Here is a 19,564-nt window from a genome sequence, read left to right on the forward strand (position 1 = left end):
CACTAATGTAATATACACCACAAATTCAATGAGTATATACTGTCTACTACATACTAATAGTTTGATAAGGATAATGATTGTTCCCACTGAAGTATACTTCCAAGTTTCCTAAGATGTATTTCGAACTTAGAACGACAAAAATCTGAAGCACACTGAGGCTAAATATCTCTGTTTATTCGCCATTTTAGAAAGTTCTAAAAGTATTTTTTTTTACATTTTCTTTTAATTTTAGAAAGATCACATTGTCATAACGCGTTACAGCTAGTCAAATGCACATGCAGATATCAAACATATATTGTAGTAATCTTCTTAGGTTACAGTTAAAACTACAAATATTGACCTCTTGACTTCTCTTTTGGGGTTAGCCAAGGATGCCATAACATAACTATATACATACAGAGAGAAAGTACCCAGATTGAATTGGGCATGAGAAGAAAAAGGTTTGAAAAAATAAAAATAAAAATCTGAAAGTATTTTAAGCGAGAAAGTGACCAAGTAGAATATCAACATGTGCTCATTTGATCCATAAAACTCGAGTATACACATTTCATTCTGACATTTCAGAGATTTTTCTGAGACCCTCCATTGTGCTACTGACAAAACTTCCGGTTACCTTCAAAACAAGAGCCCTATTTACAAAAAACGTTAAAAACGTAATAGAAGACAGAAGACAAGAAAGGAGGCTTTTATTTTGAAAAGGGTATGTTTGATTTTTAGCTTGAAGCCGGTCCCAAAACGATTTTACATTCCGCTCGCAATGCATCATGGGTAGGTTGAGTATGACTAGTGTGCCCACCATGCATACTTAAAAAATGTCACGATATAGTATACATCTGGGTATTTTTCTTGCACTCAATATTTCCATATTATCTAATGTGAAGGCACTACATACTCATTTTGATGTTAGACTTAGAATGAGTAGTATGTTAGTGAGTGGTTCGTAAGTATGAGTAGTACGTTAGTATGAGTAGTACGTTAGTGAGTGGTAAGTTAGTATGAGTAGTACGTTAGTATGAGTAGTACGTTAGTGAGTGGTATGTTAGTATGAGTAGTACGCTAGTATGAGTAGTACGTTAGTGAGTGGTACGTAAGTATGAGTAGTACGTTAGTATGAGTAGTACGTTAGTGAGTGGTACGTAAGTATGAGTAGTACGTTAGTATGAGTAGTACATTAGTATGAGTAGTACGTTAGTATGAGTTGTACGTGAGTGAATGGTATGTTAGTATGAGTAGTACGCTAGTATGAGTAGTACGTTAGTGAGTGGTACGTAAGTATGAGTAGTACGTTAGTATGAGTAGTACGTTAGTGAATGGTACGTAATATGAGTAGTACGTTAGTATGAGTAGTACGTTAGTGAGTGGTACGTAAGTATGAGTAGTACGTTAGTATGAGTAGTACGTTAGTGAGTAGTACGTTAGTATGAGTAGTACGTTAGTGAGTGGTACGTAAGTATGAGTAGTACGTTAGTATGAGTAGTAAGTTAGTGAGTGGTATGTAAGTATGAGTAGTACGTTAGTGAGTGGTACGTAAGTATGAGTAGTACGTTAGTGAGTGGTACGTAAGTATGAGTAGTACGTTAGTATGAGTAGTACGTTAGTGAGTGATACGTAAGTATGAGTAGTAGGTTAGTATGAGTAGTACGTTAGTGAGTGGTACGTTAGTATGAGTAGTACGTTAGTATGAGTAGTACGTTAGTGAGTAGTACATTAGTATGAGTAGTACGTTAGTGAGTGGTACGTTAGTATGAGTAGTACGTTAGTGAGTGGTACGTTAGTATGAGTAGTACGTTAGTGAGTAGTACGTTAGTATGAGTAGTACGTTAGTACTAGGGCGACCGTGGCTCAGGTGGTAGAGGGTCGTCTTCTGATCGAGAGGTTGGGGGTTCGATCCCAGTACCTGACTATGTGTCGAAGCGTCCTTGGGCAAGACACTGAACCCTAAGTTGCTCCCAGTGGTCGACTAGCGCCTTGCATGGCAGTCCTGTCCCACTGGTGTGTGAATGTGAGAGTGATTGGGTGAATGAGCTGATATGTAAAGCGCTTTGAGACTGCTTCAGTGTGGTGATAAAGCGCTATATAAATCAAGTCCATTTACCATTTAGTATGAGTAGTACGTTAGTATGAGTAGTACGTTAGTGAGTGGTACGTAAATATGAGTAGTACGTTAGTGAGTGGTACGTAAGTATGAGTAGTACGTTAGTATGAGTAGTACGTTAGTGAGTGGTACGTAAGTATGAGTAGTACATTAGTATGAGTAGTACGTTAGTGAGTGGTAAGTTAGTATGAGTAGTACGTTAGTATGAGTAGTACGTTAGTGAGTGGTATGTTAGCATGAGTAGTACGCTAGTATGAGTAGTACGTTAGTGAGTGGTACGTAAGTATGAGTAGTATGTTAGTATGAGTAGTACGTTAGTGAGTGGTACGTTAGTATGAGTAGTACGTTAGTATGAGTAGTACGTTAGTGAGTAGTACGTTAGTATGCGTAGTACGTTAGTGAGTGGTACGTTAGTATGAGTAGTACGTTAGTGAGTGGTACGTTAGTATGAGTAGTACGTTAGTGAGTAGTACGTTAGTATGAGTAGTACGTTAGTATGAGTAGTACGTTAGTGAGTAGTACGTTAGTATGAGTGGTACGTTAGTGAGTGGTACGTTAGTATGAGTAGTACATTAGTATGAGTAGTACGTTAGTGAGTAGTACGTTAGTATGAGTAGTACATTAGTATGAGTAGTACGTTAGTATGAGTCGTACGTTAGTGAGTGGTACGTTAGTATGAGTAGTACATTAGTATGAGTAGTACGTTAGTGAGTAGTACGTTAGTATGAGTAGTACGTTAGTGAGTAGTACATTAGTATGAGTAGTACGTTAGTGAGTGGTACGTTAGTATGAGTAGATCTATTCTGTCTCAGGGCGACGCCGAAAAGCTAGTCCATGCTTTTGTTACCTCTAGACTGGATTATTGTAATTCTCTTGTAGCAGGCTGCCCGAGCAAGTCGCTTAAGACACTTCAGCTGGTTCAAAATGCTGCAGCACGTGTACTGACTAAAACTAGGAGAAGAGATCACATTACTCCTGTATTAGCCTCTCTGCATTGGCTTCCCATAAAATATAGAATAGAATTCAAGATTCTTCTTCTCACTTATAAAGCCCTAAATGGACAGGCACCAGTCTATCTCAAGGAGCTTGTAGTGCCATACAATCCCCCCAGAACACTACGCTCTCAAAATGCTGGACTACTCGTTGTTCCATTTGTCTCTAAAAGTAGTATAGGAGGAAGAGCTTTCAGTTATCAGGCCCCACTTCTCTGGAACCATCTACCAACCACGGTTCGGGGGGCAGACACCCTCTCTACCTTTAAGGTTAGGCTCAAAACATTCCTCTTTGATAAAGCTTTTAGTTAGGAACCAGCTCATAGCTCATAGTTAAGATGCAATAGGCATAGACTGCCGGGGGGGGGCGTCTGGCATGCTCGGTTGGAGAGAGGTTGGAGAGGGCGTCAAGAGAGAGGTCATTTAGGTTAGAGAGGGACCGGAGAGGGTCCCATTCCTCTCTCAAACACTCCCTCTATGTCTGCTTCTTCCCTTGTGTGTTTGCTCCTGTACTCCTTCTGGCTTTTGTCTTGCAGGTCCGTGGGATCCTCAGTGTGGAGTTACAGAGTCTCAGCGGCTCTGTCTCCACCCTTTCCTCTGCACACACCCAACACAGCATAACGTGGATGGCTGTTCATCATAGGAATGGGATCCACACAAGGTTCCTGCTGCTTAACAGAAGGTTTTCCTTGCCGCCATGATGAATTCATGTTGGGTGTGGGATACATATGTATGTGTATATACGTATATATGCATATGTGTGTATCCATAAAATGAAGAGTCCGTCCTTAAGACTGCTCTACTGTAAAGTGTCTTGCGATACCATTGGTTATGATTTGGCGCTATACAAATAAAGATTGATTGATTGATTGATTGATAGTACGTTAGTGAGTAGTACGTTAGTATGAGTAGTACGTTAGTGAGTGGTACGTTAGTATGAGTAGTACTTTAGTGAGTAGTACGTTAGTACGAGTATTACATTAGTATGAGTAGTACGTTAGTATGAGTAGTACGTTAGTGAGTGGTACGTTAGTATGAGTAGTACTTTAGTGAGTAGTACGTTAGTACGAGTATTACATTAGTATGAGTAGTACGTTAGTATGAGTAGTACGTTAGTGAGTGGTACGTTAGTATGAGTAGTACGTTAGTATGAGTAGTACGTTAGTGAGTGGTACGTTAGTATGAGTAGTACGTTAGTGAGTAGTACGTTAGTATGAGTAGTACGTTAGTGAGTAGTACGTTAGTATGAGTAGTACGTTAGTGAGTGGTACGTTAGTATGAGTAGTACATTAGAATGACATTTACAACCGGACTGAACATTGTTCTTGCTGTTTTTACCACCGACCATTCTGGAGATCTTGTGCACCTCCTGCATGGCGTCCGCGATCTCCTGCTCCAGATTTTTGGCAGATTCCAAAGAATGTTGTGAGGTTGAGACGAGGCCTTTGCAGCCTTCTCCTCCACAGCGAGGCGTTTCATCCTCACTGACGCAGCCCAGGCCTCCACAGGACTGACAATCGTCGCCTTCAGCTGCTCCACCACACACCTGCACAGAAAACCAGTCACAGCTAACGCAGCGGTTCTCAACTCGAGGGTCGGGATGTTACTCTGCACTCCTCACCTTCCTGCTGAGGGCTGACAGCTCCTTTTTCTCCAGCTCCTTGGACAGTTTGTCCAGCTTCTGCTCGTTTCTTTGCTGCTTTCGGTCAAACTCCTTCTGGCTGCTTTTCAGTTTGTCCTCTGTGGCTTTCCGTAGCGTGACAGATTGATCCAGAGGGTTGCCAGGACCGCTGGTGGCAAAGTTGACGCGGAGCTCTGCGTCGGTAGACTCAGCGTGAGCCTCAGAGATGGTGTCCATGGCACCTGGAAACAAATACAACTCATAAAGACAAAGCCTTGGGATTTGATACAAGTCAGAACGGCAGAGAAAAACAGAGAGAAAAAGTGGTAAAAAGCGTTCAAAGTGCCAATATTGGCGTAAAAGTGGAAGAAAAAAGTAGGAACAATTACTTTAAACTGGCAAATAATGGGCATGACAAATCGTGAAATATGGTGAAAAGAGGTTAAAAGTGACAATAATGGGTCAACCTATGAAACATTAGGTGAGAAAAGTGGTGAAAATGGTTTATAAGTGCCGAAACTGTCTTGATAGTGGAAAAAATGTGCAGAAAAGGCAGGTAAATTTGATGTAGAAGTGACAGAAATGGGAGTAATGTAGCAAAACTGCATTATAAGAAGCAAAAATATGGCAAAAAAAAATGATTTGTTAAATTCATTTAAATATTAATCAGATATATATGTTGGCAAGTGCTGCAAAATAAACACATCATCAGATTAGTGCTCATGCATGCACTAGGATCACAATGGTTATAATCTTCCTGATAAATAAATTAAAATAGACATCCTAATTAATATTTTGATGGGGATTTAAAACAAATTGTTCACCCTTTAAAAGGCATCTTTGTCATACACGTTGTGGCTGCAAATAAATCGCAATTTCACCCTTTCCATGTGTAACATGGAAACTTGTCACCTGAAAACTTTCTAGGTGACCATCTTATATCTTACTCTGGATGCAATTTACAGTATTTTAAGCTCTTTCATGACAATCCTTGTCCCCCAAAACCCACATTTTGCCACAAAGACCATGTTTCTACTTCTAACAGAACCCAAGTTTTGGTAAGATTGAAAATCGCAAAATGGATGGCGGCCATTTTGGATCTTACTCTGAGCACAATGTACGGTATTTTTCCTTGACCCTGAAAACCTATAATTCGCCACTGGGATCATACTTCTATGTCAGATAGAACCAAGGTTATGACAAAATATCCAAATTGGCAATATAGATGGTGGCCATCTTGGATTTCTTGATTTTGAATTGGGAACCGTTGGTTTGCTAACGTAGATCAACATACTCAAAAACCCCCATGAACAAATTTTCCTGCTTTCTTCCAGCAAAATATCTGCTGTTTTTCGACCAGTGTTCTTACCGTGGAGGTTGGCGTTCTTGGTGTTCTGGACCAGCTGGATCAGCTCCTGGACCTCACGCTCTAATTTGTTAGCCTGGTCCATGAGGTTCTCCAAGTCTGTGTTTGTGGTGTTGACGTCCGTGGACAGAACGTCCAGAGTCTCTTCTGTCGTGTTGAGCTTTCCATTGAGGTAGGCCATCACACCCCTGAAAACAAAAGGGACGTCAGTGGAAACGTGCGCGCCACACACACCCAGCGTGTCATCATGTGCGTACGTGATCTGCTCCATCAGCTCCTGTATCTGCTCCAGCTTTACTGCAGCCGGGTTGCTCTGCACGATGTCCCTCACAGCTTTGGAGTTCTTCTCCAGGCTGGCGATAAGCGCCTTGTACGGCGCCGTCACACCCATCGTCTGCATCTCCGTCACCTGAGCGAACATTCGGCGTGTTTGATTGGTCAGCTCACCGACCACTGTGTCCCACACGGCGAAGCATTGGTGACATCGTTCACAGTCCGGAAAATCGCCGTAGTAGCCTCGAGCACACTGGTCACACCTCGGGCCTGATGCGCCCGCCACACACGTGCATTGTCCCGTAGTGCGATGACACTGGTCGCTGGAGATTCCTCGAGGGTCGCAGTCACAAGCTGGAAAAGTGGCAATGGAGGAAAAAACATCAGGAAAGAAACTAGAATGAATGAATCAATGCAAATGTAATTCATAGAAGGTGGGAAATTCAAATGATTGGCCAAAACCAAAAATGAGAAAACCAAGGCTGAAAAGCAAAACAAATTATTAGTCCCATTGCATTTATGGCTCTGAATGTGTAAAACATTGCAATTACATAAATTAATATGAATGCTTCCCAAAATAAATCAATAAAAATATGAAAATATCTATTTAGCACTGACAATCAGATCTAAATCATATCATAGTACTACTGTGGTACTAAAGTGATGTGTTGTTCTAAAGATATTAATAACAGATTAGTGAAGATTTGTTGAAAAAAACATCAATAGATTCTTGCAACAAAAATGAAAAAACCAAGGCTGAAAACTGAAACACCGAAAGTGATTATTATCCAAATAATTTGTACCATTGCATTTATGGCTATAAATGTGTACTAATGTCACCAAAATTAAAACATTTAAATTGTGTAAATTAATATTATTCCTTTAATGAATAAGTCAATTAAAAATAAGAAAATAATTATTTAGCACTGACATTCCAACAATGCACAATATAAAATTCTAAAAACAAAAAACAAACAAAAGAACTTCATGTCATCCACCAATCAGGAGCCAGCATTACCCTTCTTCTGACCAAAAAGTAACTTAGTAACTGTAACTATGCAACCAAGTAATTAAGCAACTGTTACTATGTAACTTTGTAAATGTAACTATGTAACTTTGTAAATGTAACTGTTATGTAACTGTTACTAAGTAACATAAACTAAGTAACTGTAACTATGCAACTAAGTAACTGTAACTAAGTAACTATATAACTGTTACGAAGTAACTATATAGCTGTTACTAAGTAACTATATAACTGTTACTAAGTAACTGTTAGTATGTAACTTAGTAACTGTAATGTAACTGTTACTAAGTAACAGAAACTAAGTAACTGGAACTATGCAACTAAGTAACTGCAACTAAGTAACTGTAACTAAGTAACTATATAACTGTTACGAAGTAACTATATAGCTGTTACTAAGTAACTATATAACTGTTACTAAGTAACTGTTAGTATGTAACTTAGTAACTGTAATGTAACTGTTACTAAGTAACAGAAACTAAGTAACTGTAACTATGCAACTAAGTAACTGTAACTAAGTAACTATATAACTGTTACGAAGTAACTATGTAACTGTTACTAAGTAACTATGTAACTGTTACTAAGTAACAGAAACTAAGTAACTGTAACTATGCAACTAAGTAACTGTAACTAAGTAACTGTAACTATGCAACTAAGTAACTGTAACTAAGTAACTATATAACTGTTACTAAGTAACTATATAACTGTTACTAAGTAACTATGTAACTGTTACTAAGTAACAGAAACTAAGTAACTGTAACTATGCAACTAAGTACCTGTTACTAAGTAACTATATAACTGTTACTAAGTAACTATGTAACTGTTACTAAGTAACTATGTAACTGTTACTAAGTAACTATATAACTGTTACTAAGTAACTATATAACTGTTACTAAAAAAACTATGTAACTGTTACTAAGTAACTATGTAACTGTTACTAAGTAACTATGTAACTGTTACTAAGTAATTATGTAACTGTTACTAAGTAACAGAAACTAAGTAACTGTAACTATGCAACTAAGTAACTGTAACTAAGTAACTATGTAACTGTTACTAAGTAACTATATAACTGTTACTAAGTAACTATATTACTGTTACGAAGTAACTATATACCTATTACTAAGTAACTATATAACTGTTACTAAGTAACTATATAACTGTTACTAAGTAACTATATAACTGTTACGAAGTAACTATATTGCTGTTACTAAGTAACTATATAACTGTTACTAAGTAACTATGTAACTGTTACTAAGTAACTATATAACTGTTACTAAGTAACTATGTAACTGTTACTAAGTAACAGAAACTAAGTAACTGTAACTAAGTAACTATATAACTGTTACTAAGTAACTATGTAACTGTTACTAAGTAACTATGTAACTGTTACAAAGTAACTATATAGCTGTTACTAAGTAACTATATAACTGTTACTAAGTAACGATATAACTGTTACTAAGTAACTATGTAACTGTTACTAAGTAACAGAAATTAAGTAACTGTAACTATGCAACTAAGTAACTTGTTACTATTAAAGTAACTGATGGTGACAAAAATCAAAGGTGAGCATTTCCCTCAGCTGGCTTCTGATTGGCTGGTGACAAACTGTGATGAAGTGGACAGGAAAATGAAGATGAAAAAATGGAATAACTCATAGCATAATGTCCAGAAAAATTATCTGCACGTTTTGATTTCAAACTTGTCCAAATCTGATATGCTATGCATCCTCACAAGCCTTCGCATTTTCTTTTTTTAAACAAATACCGTAGTATGAAGATTTCAGAGATCTCCTCAGGGGAGATGATCTATGCATTTAACTTTTTCCACTAAATAAAATACAGCATCATAATGACCTTAAAGGTCAGGACTTCCTTTCCTCTCAAGAAATGAAAGGTCACGTGAATCACAGTTGAAGTATTCCACAGCTTTTCCTCATCAGTGTTTTAGTGTGTATTAGTGATTTATGGAGCGGAGGGTGAAGGGTCTGGTTTGAAGTGTTGAAATATCATCGCTGATGTCTTTACAAAGACATTCAGGGAGAAAACACTTCAAATTAAAAAGTGAAGCTAAAGTTAAATTGTTCACATAATGTTGTTTTTGTGTAGCCGTAGAAGTTTCACTTTCCTAAACACATGCATTGACTCACATTACAACATTTCTCCCCCTCATTTCTCATGGAGGTTCCCATCATCAGCCAAGTCCAGCTGCTTCCACACCAAACGACCTCTTTAAGAAAAACAGCAGGAATGATTCAGGATTCCAGTCCTCTGGGTGTTGGCCCGTGATAAAAATGGGAGATGCCTGAGATTTCTGGAGAACATCTGGTTCTCATGAGCAGCAGGGACGGTCTCAGCACTACCAGCCTTCACCTGGTTTTCCTCTCAGGCTCAACCAGCTACTGTAAACCTGATTATTCTGCCCTGGTGGACCACGGCAGCTTGGCAGAAACATGGATTAGGATGCAGAGCCAATGCCAAATGTTCTGATTCAGTGTTGCAAACATGCAAAGGAACCGTTAAGGTGCATGTGAGGATACCACTGAGCTCTGTTGTCTGTTTGTGGAGTCATTTTGCATATTCTTCATTCATTTTATGTATTTTAGTCGTTGTTTTCTGTAATTGTGTATGTTTTAGAGGCATTTTGTGTATTTTTGTTGCCGTTTTGTAGTTGTTTTCTGTAATTTTGTTATCTTTTTGTGTGTTTTTTTGTTACTTTGTATGTTTTCGGAGTCCTTTTGTATATTTTTCTCTCATTTTATGTGTTTTTGTTGTTATTTTCTGTACTCATCTGTCATTTTGTATGTTTTGGAGGCATTTTGTGTATTTTTGTTGCCATTTTATAGTTGTTTTCTGTATTCTTCTGTAATTTTGTATGTTTTTGGAGGCATTTTGTATATTTTTCACACTGTACAGAGGTATACAAACAACGGGAAGGAAAGAGATGAATTACTAGAAACATAAACGCTGATCTGGGAGGGTTTGCATTTGTTATTCATCATGTGACCACTCAGGGGCAGCAGGAACTAGACAAACTCTTATGAATTTTCATAATAATGCTGGAAAACAACTTTTGTCCCAAGCGACTGTGGGAGAGTTATCAAACCCTGTGAATGCTTCAGTGATGATAGCAGCTTCTGTCTGAATAGTCCGTTTTAGAGTGAGTGTCGCTCAAACTTTGGCAGATAAAATATCAACACTTGGTAAGATCCGAGCCGGAAAAGCACAACCAAAAATGTTTTATTCCTATGTAGATGATTGATGATTCCTCACCGTGACATTTGACCTCTGGATCTCCCCAGAAGAGCTCCTTACACTCCCGACACGTCCTCCCACCAAAGCCTGGTTTGCACACACACTGTCCTGTGACCTACAAAACAACAGTCTGGTTAGTGGTCACACACTTGCTTCACCACTTTCTTCTTTTATGTGCAGAAACAATGGATGCTTTTTTGTGTTGTTTCTTTTTTTGCTGTTTTCTCTTGGAATAAAAGTGTCTTGAGTTTGCATCGTGGGATTTCCTTCCTTCGATGGCAAGCAGCCAATACATACAAAGAATACAAATGTTTCTATGCGTGCGTGCGTGCGTGTGCGTGTGTGCTGCTTCTAAACAGCTGGAGCCCATACATCACAATTAAAGAGGCAAAGTTACACACTTAGAGTAAATTTGTTCCTCATCTGTTCATAGTGTAATAAGAATGTTTTCATACTTCACTGATGATCGAACAATGAGGATTTAGTCTATTTGGATTCATTTTCATCAAAAATCAACAATATGATTCAGAAGAAAGCGTGGGAACTACAGGTTCTCACTCAACTGTAAATATTGTCCTCAGTTATCACGGTTTCCTAAGGGAAAAAAGGTCACTTAAAAACGAATGAATGGAGAAAAAGGGGAAAATAAAATCCTTTGCACTCATACTGAGGGATTCTGAATCATGTCCAGGCAAACAGAGAGAAGTAATCTCTGTAACAGGCCAGGGTGGAATTACTCAGTCTCAACCCAGTTGGCCGTACTGGCCAGGAAGGAAACCAGTGGAATCCAAACTGGATGCTTAATTCACCTTAATTGACTTTCAGATTGTTAAAGGACAAATCTTATAATTATTTATTATTTATTGAATGATTTGGAAAATAATGTCGCGAGTGTAAAACACCAAAGTCTGTGTAAAGGAGGGTTTATTTTTATTTGTATATTTAGCTTATTTCATTTACAGGAAGTAGTACACATAATCAGAAAGTTGCAGCTACAGGATGTTTGATCACTAATTGTACAAAATGAATACATTTAATAAGTACTTTGTATAAATCTGTGTTGAAAGTTAGTTTATATATATATATATATATATGTCCCTTTGTCATTCCATTGCCTGTTTTTTTACATGCAGCGTCAACCTTTCTTCTGTCTTTTGTAATAGAAATAAAAAAATAAATGCAACAAAATCCTATACAGCAACTTTTATTGATGCTGGTTTAGAGCTTTATTAGGGGTGTCCCAATACAACTAATTCCAACTAACTTGATTTTTTTTTTTTCTTCTAGAATTAGTTTTTGATCAAGTTTGTGATATTGTGTTAAGAGTAGCCTAGATAAGTGACACAATACGCTAGCTCAGATATTTTAATACTATATTTTATTTGAACTAGATTTATATTTCAGAAGATTAAAGTATAGAATGTAGTTGTTTGATATTGTGGTGCTTTAATTTAAAAAATGAACAATTTAATTGCTTAATTTTCAAATGTAATTTGAAATGTATATTCAATCTTAATTTAATTTAATTTTTTTCGTCAATTACTAGAACTTTCAGGGTACCCCATTTGAATTTGGGGTAATCCCACATGGGGTCACGACCCCAAGGTTGAATAACCCTGCCGTCGCCACACTGACGCACCTCATTGCAGGAGGAGTCGACGGAGTGCACAGGGTCACAGTCACAGCGCTGGCAGCCCGTCCCACTCGTAATGTTCCAGGTATCAGGTGCACAGCGTTCACAGTTGAGCCCGACTACGTTGGTCTGACAGGGACACTGACCACTGCTCTGCTCACACTGACACTCATCAGGGGACGAACACGCCTCAGGTACCGTTCCCAGGGGGTAACACATGCACTCTGCACACACACACACACAGACACACACACAGACACAGCATGAAAATTATCCAAAGACGCAAAGCTAAAGTCAGAGGTGAAAGTAACAGATTACAAGTACTCAGGTTACTGTAATTAAGTTGCTTTTATGCATTATAGTTTTTTGTGAATATTATTATTTTCATTGAACCTAATCCATATGTTCTTAGTCGTACCATTTCTGATCAATGTCCAGTCACTTTCTATGATTCAGGTTGTGATTTCTACCTATTATGTTGTTACCCACATGGCACATCTGGCATGGCACTGACCTTTTATTTTATACAGATGTCTTTGTGGAAAATAATTTAAGTTCCAATTGTGCAAGATTCAGTTTCTTCCTTTTAAAATGTATACATGAGATGTTTACTGTACACAGTTTACTGGACCGTGGAAAGATTTATAACCAAAAATAAACATGGGGGGTGAAAGTAACTAGTAACTTTTACTTGTACTTATACAACGCGCCGATTGTAAAGTTGCGCATGCTAAAATAATTAGCAACTTTTCACAACATTTAACAACAAACCACGTTTAAAAAACGTAAGTAATTTTTTAATTGTTGCTTTTGACCAGATTTACAGCAATGTTTGAGTAATTTGTGATATTTACTTTTCTCGCAAAAAATATGTCAATGTTAAATCTAAATCTCAATATTAAATGTTAAATCTAAATGTGGAGTGCAATCACTCCGTCTGAATAGACCATGGATAATGCTCTTCACGTCAGTAAGATTTTATGTTGGTACTTCTGGTGAATTTGCTTATTAGCTAAATATTTAGTTTCATCTGTAACATTTAGATGTAACATTTAACATTTACATTTAACATTTACATTTAACATTTACATTTAACATTTACATTTAAATTTAACATTTACATTTAACATTTACATTTAACATTTAATGTTTAGATTCAACATTTGGCATTTAGATTTAACATTTAGATTTAGATTTAACATTGACACATTTTAACAAGAAAAGTAAAATATCACAAATTTTACAAACATTGCTGTTAAACTGGTCAAAAGTATTTAATAATTTAAAGAAAGAACATAAACGTTGTTTGATGCTAAATGTTTATTTTAGCATGTGCAACTTTACATTTGGTGCCCCATATACTTGAGTAGGATATATCAGTATTCTTTACACCTCTGGGTAAAGTGGGATTGTCATGTGTAGCACTGGCTCTGTACTCACTCCTGCAGCTCTGTGTGGCTGCGTTGCCATAGTAACCCAGTTTGCAGTGCTGGCAGCCGTGGCCCTGCGTGTGGTACAGACATTTTAAGCAGACACCGGTGTGTGCGTCACAGGACCCCGGGTCGTGCATGTCGATGTTACTGTTGCACTGACAAGGCATGCAGCGCCCACCGGGCACCAGTGGGTTGCCATAGTAACCGGGCAAGCACTCGTCACACCTGGCGCCTGATTGGGAACAAAGACATCACATCACACGTGTTAATTACAGGGTGACTTTGGTTTGGTTACGTGTTGTTTGAGGACAGCGTGTACATCAAAGCTTTGTGTGTTTATTTGTACACACACACACATACACACACACACACACACACCTTTGTAGCCGCTGCTGCACACACACACCAGCTGCTCACTGCTTGGTAAAAGGTAACACATGTCAGCAAACTGACGTCCGCTGCGAGGCCCGTCAGGACACATGCACGGACGGCAGTGGTCACCTGAGCCCAAATCTGGGTCACCATGGTAACCCTCCAGGCACCTGAAAGTGAAAGTAGAGTTGGTATTTACACAATGGCCAATAGTTTACTGCCTATAGAGGGTTTTCACGGCGCCTCATCCACCGCGTCATCAACCCGGAAGTCGCCATTTTGGAGATAAGCAGCAGGTTTACAAACAGCACACAAACATGTATAAATTGAGAGAAAAATATACAAATTGACAAAAAAATATACAAATTGACAGAAAAACATTCAAAATGACATTTAAAAAAACACAAAATTGCAAGAAACGCACACAAAATGACAACAAAACAGAAAAGAAACCCTTTGTTGTTTCCTGTATTAATGCTCAGATGAATGTGGATTTTGTGGCCCTTGGATCAGATATAGTCACATTTTTGTGGCCCCCAGTGTCACAACAGTTGCCCACCTTTGGATCAGAGGCTGATGGATGGTGAACGTTGTACCTCTCACAGTGATGTCCGGTGGTGAAGTCTCTACATCCCTGACACTCTCCAGTCTGTGGGTGGCAGTACTCGCTGTGGCCGTTGCACTGGCACGGCCGGCACTGGGGGAAACCCCAGAACCCAGGCAGGCAGTGGGAGCACTGGCGACCAGTCGCTCCGGGGACACAGGTGCACTGACCGGTGGCTTCGTGGCAGAGGAGGGTGGCCGAGCCTCGAGGGTCACAGTTACACGCTGGAAGAGGAGGATAAGGAAATATTAATGAGATGCTCTGTTTTAAAACTCTCTCTAAGTGTTATCCTGTCACTCACATCTGCAGCCTTCAGGGCCGAACAGGAACGTAGCAGGAGCACAAGTGTCACAGTTTCTGCCCACGACATTCTGTCGACAGCTACACTGACCTCCGCTGGGGTCACAGATGGTGCTGAGTGAACCCTGAGGGTCACACTGGCATGCTGGGAGATTAACACAGCACATTGGAAAGAAATAAAGAACAACATCATACAGAAATAAACCTGTTTGCTCAAAACTTGTTTAAATTTGACCAGATTGCAAATATATTTGAACAGCCATCTGCTGCGAACACACCCATAGCTCCTTGGTGCAGCAGAGCAGAAACACTGAAGATGTAGTCGTTGCAGATGTCAGTCATGGGACTTTTGACCACACTCTGGCTGGTTTCCAAACATCTGTATCTCTGGAAAGTGTCCCACGCTTCCTCGCCGTCTGTGCCGTGGAACATCTCCATCTCCCTGATCCGAGGCATCAGCACTAGCTACAGCCAGAACAACGGAACCCAAAGTGAGAGAAGGCAGAGAAACAGGTCTTTGAATGAAGACGTGCTATGTGTCTCACGTACAGAGTCAATGAGCGTGTATGGGCTCTGGATGTCGCTAGCTGATGAGTACAGAGGTAGACTGAGTCGTACGGTGTAGTTCAGTCCTTTCTCGAAACACACCGGCCTGATCAGCAGCACATGCCTGAAACACACACACTAGGTACCGTATTTTCTGAGCTCTCGAATGCACCGCTGTATTGGCCGCACCCTCAACTTTAAATGACAAAAAGAGCGTCCTATTCACCGGAAAATATTATTTGTTTCATTGCATTACTTGGAAACAGGACAGAGTGAGTGAACGTGTTGTTGTACCTGGATCCAGGTGGAAGAGAGATGGACTGCTCGTCTCCGCTCTGGATGGAGTTACTGCAGTGACTAAAGTTGTTCGGTGGGTTAAAAACAGGACGCTGCACGCGGACGTTCACCTTCTCCCACTGGTGTGGTAGCTGTGAACACACACACACACACACACACACACACACACACACACACACACACACACACACACACACACACACACACAGACAACAGTCAGAAATTCTAGTGTGTATATATTCTGTTGTATTGTTTTTATTGTGCAATTTCCTTTCCTGCAACATGTTTTTCCATCTTTCTAACTGTACTGTGCCCATGTATATACTGTATATATTCCTATTTATCTGCTGCGGAAACTCTGCAAATTTCCCCTTTGTGGGACGAATAAAGGATATCTTATCTTATCTTACACACACATACACACGCACACACACACACACACACGCACACACACACACACACACACACACACACACACACACACACACACACACACACACACACACACACACACACACACACACACACACACACACACACACACACACACACATACACACGCACACACACACGCACACACACACGGTTGACTTGAACTATTAAACCAAAAGATAAATATTCGCCACATTTTTCTGACTTAAAATATGATAATCATTCATTAAAACTTGCTTGCAATTACAAGCAACAGATTTGAGGAAACCTTTTGAAACTAAATACAGTCAACCTCCTTTTTCATTTGACTTTGCCTTTAAACCTTTGGTCGAAGAATGTTCTTTTAACAAGAAAAATATATAATCAACACTTAAATGAGATCTGGCAACTTGGGATGTCTGCATCTTTATTTGAAACACCATCAAAATGTGAAGAAAAAAAAACTGTATGTTTCATTTTTTTAACAGACGACATTGACAACTACTGGTAATCATGAACGCAGTCTATAGAATTTGTGAAAAATGAAAACAGAAAGCCAATGAGTATAAGCAACAACTAGGGGTGGGACGATGCACTGAGTTCCCGATACGATACAAAAAACGATAAATGGGTCATGCTGATGGTAACACATTTTTAAAAAGAAAGAAAACAAAAAATAACAAGAAACCATTACGATCTGGTGCGTCGTAGATTATGTGGATATTTTTTATTTATCTGACACCCCACCCCTCCTCACAATACCACTCATATCCTTGACAATACATCTTGTGACATTTTATAATCACAATATCTTGTCACACGATATATCGTCACAAATTGTTCCTGAGAAAAATGTCCCTATAGGTAATTCTGGTTTCTGTCTGTGTTACCTGTGGCTCATAGCGTATCAGAACGTCATAGTCCATTGACACTGGAATGTTGTCGATATAGAATTCCAAATATTCGCCTTCCGGGACGCTGACGAAGCCCAGCCCAGTCCATGTAGGACTGCGATCCTGAGGGTATGGCCTCGGTACGATAGTCACACCCTAACAGATAGAAAATAGGAAATAAATTATAGCTGATGTGCAGCAATGAGCGGGGCCAGGCAATCCTAGGCCAAAAAGACAGCAGCTGTGAGCGTTTAAAGGCAGATTTTGAAGGGCTGTCGAAAATTCAGTTGTTAAGAAAAAAATCGGAAAAATATACATAATAGATCTAGAAATCATGGAGAAGATTTGTTTTTAAAGGGATCTTTCCCTGTTTTTACAAACGTGACCTAAAACCTTTGAAGTGTCCTTATTAGAAGAGCTATGTCTAGCAAAAGACATTATTTTGCACCATATTTTTTTTATTAACTTTTAAAAATGGGACTAGTTTACCATTTTAGAGCCTGTGCGCCGCCATGTTGAAATGACGTCATTGATGATGCAAATCACCCCTTTTAGTCCATTGAGCAACCCAAAGCAACACAAGTTGTCATTTTGACTGAAAAAGCTGGTAAATGATCCTGAATGCTTCACTTCTATAGAACTCAATGGACTAAAAGGGGTGATTGGCATCATCAATGACATAATTTCAACATTGCGGTACATAGGCTCTTAAACAGTAAACTAGTCCCATTTTTAAAAGTAATAAAACAAATATGGTGCAGAATAATGTGTTTTGTTTGGCATAGATCTTCTAATAAGATCATTTCAAAGGTTATACACCACATTTGTAAAAACAGTGGAGGATCCCTTTAACAATGATTTATTGGCTCCATAAGTTAAAAAAACCTGATGTTTAAAAATGCCATTTTACCATTAACTCCAATTGCTAGCATGAGAACGAAAATCAAAATTATGTAAAAATTCAGTTTTTGAGATAAAATTCTTTAATTTTTCAAACATCATCTACAATGACTCCAAAATGTTGACATTTTTTGGTGCACCGTAGGCTCAGTTTTTGCCCCTCACTAGCTTTAGGTAGGAACGCGCTCAATAGAAACATTTGCATGGCAAAACAAAAGAAAAAATACACTCACAGGTCCATGCTTGGCATTCTCTGCCTCGTAGGTATAGTGATCCAGAGCAATGAAGTAGTAGCCAGACTCTACCTGACCACAGCGACGGCCGAGCATGTGCTCTCGGCAGTTACACTGCCCGGACTGAGAGTCACAACTGTGGATGCAGAAGGGCTAGGATTAAGAATTCTTCTGTCAAAAGTCATTAATAGGGTAATATTATATGGTTTTTTTTTTATATCATTGCCGTATCCTGCTTGGAAAATGTTGACCATTTTTTATCAAATGACCTCCTCTCATAGAGAATCCTAAACTAACTCAACTACAGACAAAGTTCACATTTCACCTACTTGTTGTCCAAAGCCCCGCCCTGATCGCAGTCACATGGTCTGCATCCATCCATGTCGTACGACAGACCCCAATGCTGAGGCTGCACAAACACACACACACACAGACATGCATGAGTCACACGCTCACACGCCGAGAGGAAGACATCTCAAACCCTGCAGTGTTTTCTTTTGAGATCAGTACCAGACATTGGTCGCAGTTTTGTCCCTGAACCAATCGTTTACAGAAGCAGCTTCCTGTGTTAGGATTGCAGGTTTTCCCTCCAGGCACAGTTCCCAGCTGGTTGCAGGTACAGGCTGCCAAGAACACACACAACAATGAAGCAACAGGACGGATGGTATATTCAAAGCAGTTTGAACCTGAGACAATGAAAGGTTTGCTTTCAATTGGCTTTTCAAAATAAAATCAAAACAGAGTGAAGCACTCACGCAGGCAGCCATGCGGCCCTTCTCCCAGCCCGTAGTGACCCTGTCTGCAGTGGTCACAGCGCTCGCCCTCCACGTTAGCTTTACACCGACACTGGCCGGAGATCATACCAAGGGCCACGTCGGTTGCAGGGTCACACAGTCCTCCTTGCAATGACCCCGACGGGTCACAGTTACATGCTGCACAACAGTGAATACGTTTCAAAGTATTTGTTATCAGAGGGAAAAGAGGCTGTTATTCATAAAATGATTCAACCTTTACACACACAAGAAGTCCTCTTAATTTTTAAGACAGACTTGTTAGTTGTTTTGTGACAGTTATATAAAAACAGAACAATTTCAACTTTTTCTTGTTGAGCCAAAAAAAACAGGGTGGCATTCTAAATCTGGATTTGGATTGCATGTGTATCAGTAGATTGTAATATTAACATAATGTCCAGGGCAGTCTCACACGGATAATGATACTGTCACCAAAATGACTTCTTGATGTAATGTTTCAATTACATATGTAAATTGGAGTATGTCAATGGGATTTATCTCCTTAACCAGAACCCTTATTCAAACCCTGAAT

General features: G+C 39.2%; 1 protein-coding gene across 2 annotated transcripts in view; it reads right to left on the reverse strand.

Annotated features, from left to right (window-relative positions):
* Nucleotides 1–19,564, reverse strand: part of LOC114464991 (laminin subunit beta-1-like) — a 58,880-nt gene that overhangs the window by 3,709 nt on the left and 35,607 nt on the right. For both annotated transcript variants that reach the window (XM_028449689.1, XM_028449688.1), the window contains exons 10-27: nucleotides 18,997–19,173; nucleotides 18,752–18,864; nucleotides 18,571–18,650; nucleotides 18,242–18,377; nucleotides 17,106–17,264; nucleotides 15,802–15,935; nucleotides 15,511–15,631; nucleotides 15,240–15,426; nucleotides 14,963–15,106; nucleotides 14,654–14,885; nucleotides 14,064–14,227; nucleotides 13,693–13,917; nucleotides 12,259–12,476; nucleotides 10,638–10,734; nucleotides 6,332–6,701; nucleotides 6,078–6,262; nucleotides 4,709–4,950; nucleotides 4,433–4,633 (exon numbers count right to left, since the gene is read on the reverse strand). In XM_028449689.1, the coding sequence (XP_028305490.1) occupies nucleotides 4,433–4,633; nucleotides 4,709–4,950; nucleotides 6,078–6,262; nucleotides 6,332–6,701; nucleotides 10,638–10,734; nucleotides 12,259–12,476; nucleotides 13,693–13,917; nucleotides 14,064–14,227; nucleotides 14,654–14,885; nucleotides 14,963–15,106; nucleotides 15,240–15,426; nucleotides 15,511–15,631; nucleotides 15,802–15,935; nucleotides 17,106–17,264; nucleotides 18,242–18,377; nucleotides 18,571–18,650; nucleotides 18,752–18,864; nucleotides 18,997–19,173 (3,185 nt within the window). The remainder of the gene's footprint in view (nucleotides 1–4,432; nucleotides 4,634–4,708; nucleotides 4,951–6,077; nucleotides 6,263–6,331; nucleotides 6,702–10,637; nucleotides 10,735–12,258; nucleotides 12,477–13,692; nucleotides 13,918–14,063; nucleotides 14,228–14,653; nucleotides 14,886–14,962; nucleotides 15,107–15,239; nucleotides 15,427–15,510; nucleotides 15,632–15,801; nucleotides 15,936–17,105; nucleotides 17,265–18,241; nucleotides 18,378–18,570; nucleotides 18,651–18,751; nucleotides 18,865–18,996; nucleotides 19,174–19,564) is intronic.

The sequence above is a fragment of the Gouania willdenowi genome, chromosome 6, assembly GCF_900634775.1.
Source record: "Gouania willdenowi chromosome 6, fGouWil2.1, whole genome shotgun sequence".
NCBI lineage: Eukaryota > Metazoa > Chordata > Actinopteri > Blenniiformes > Gobiesocidae > Gouania > Gouania willdenowi.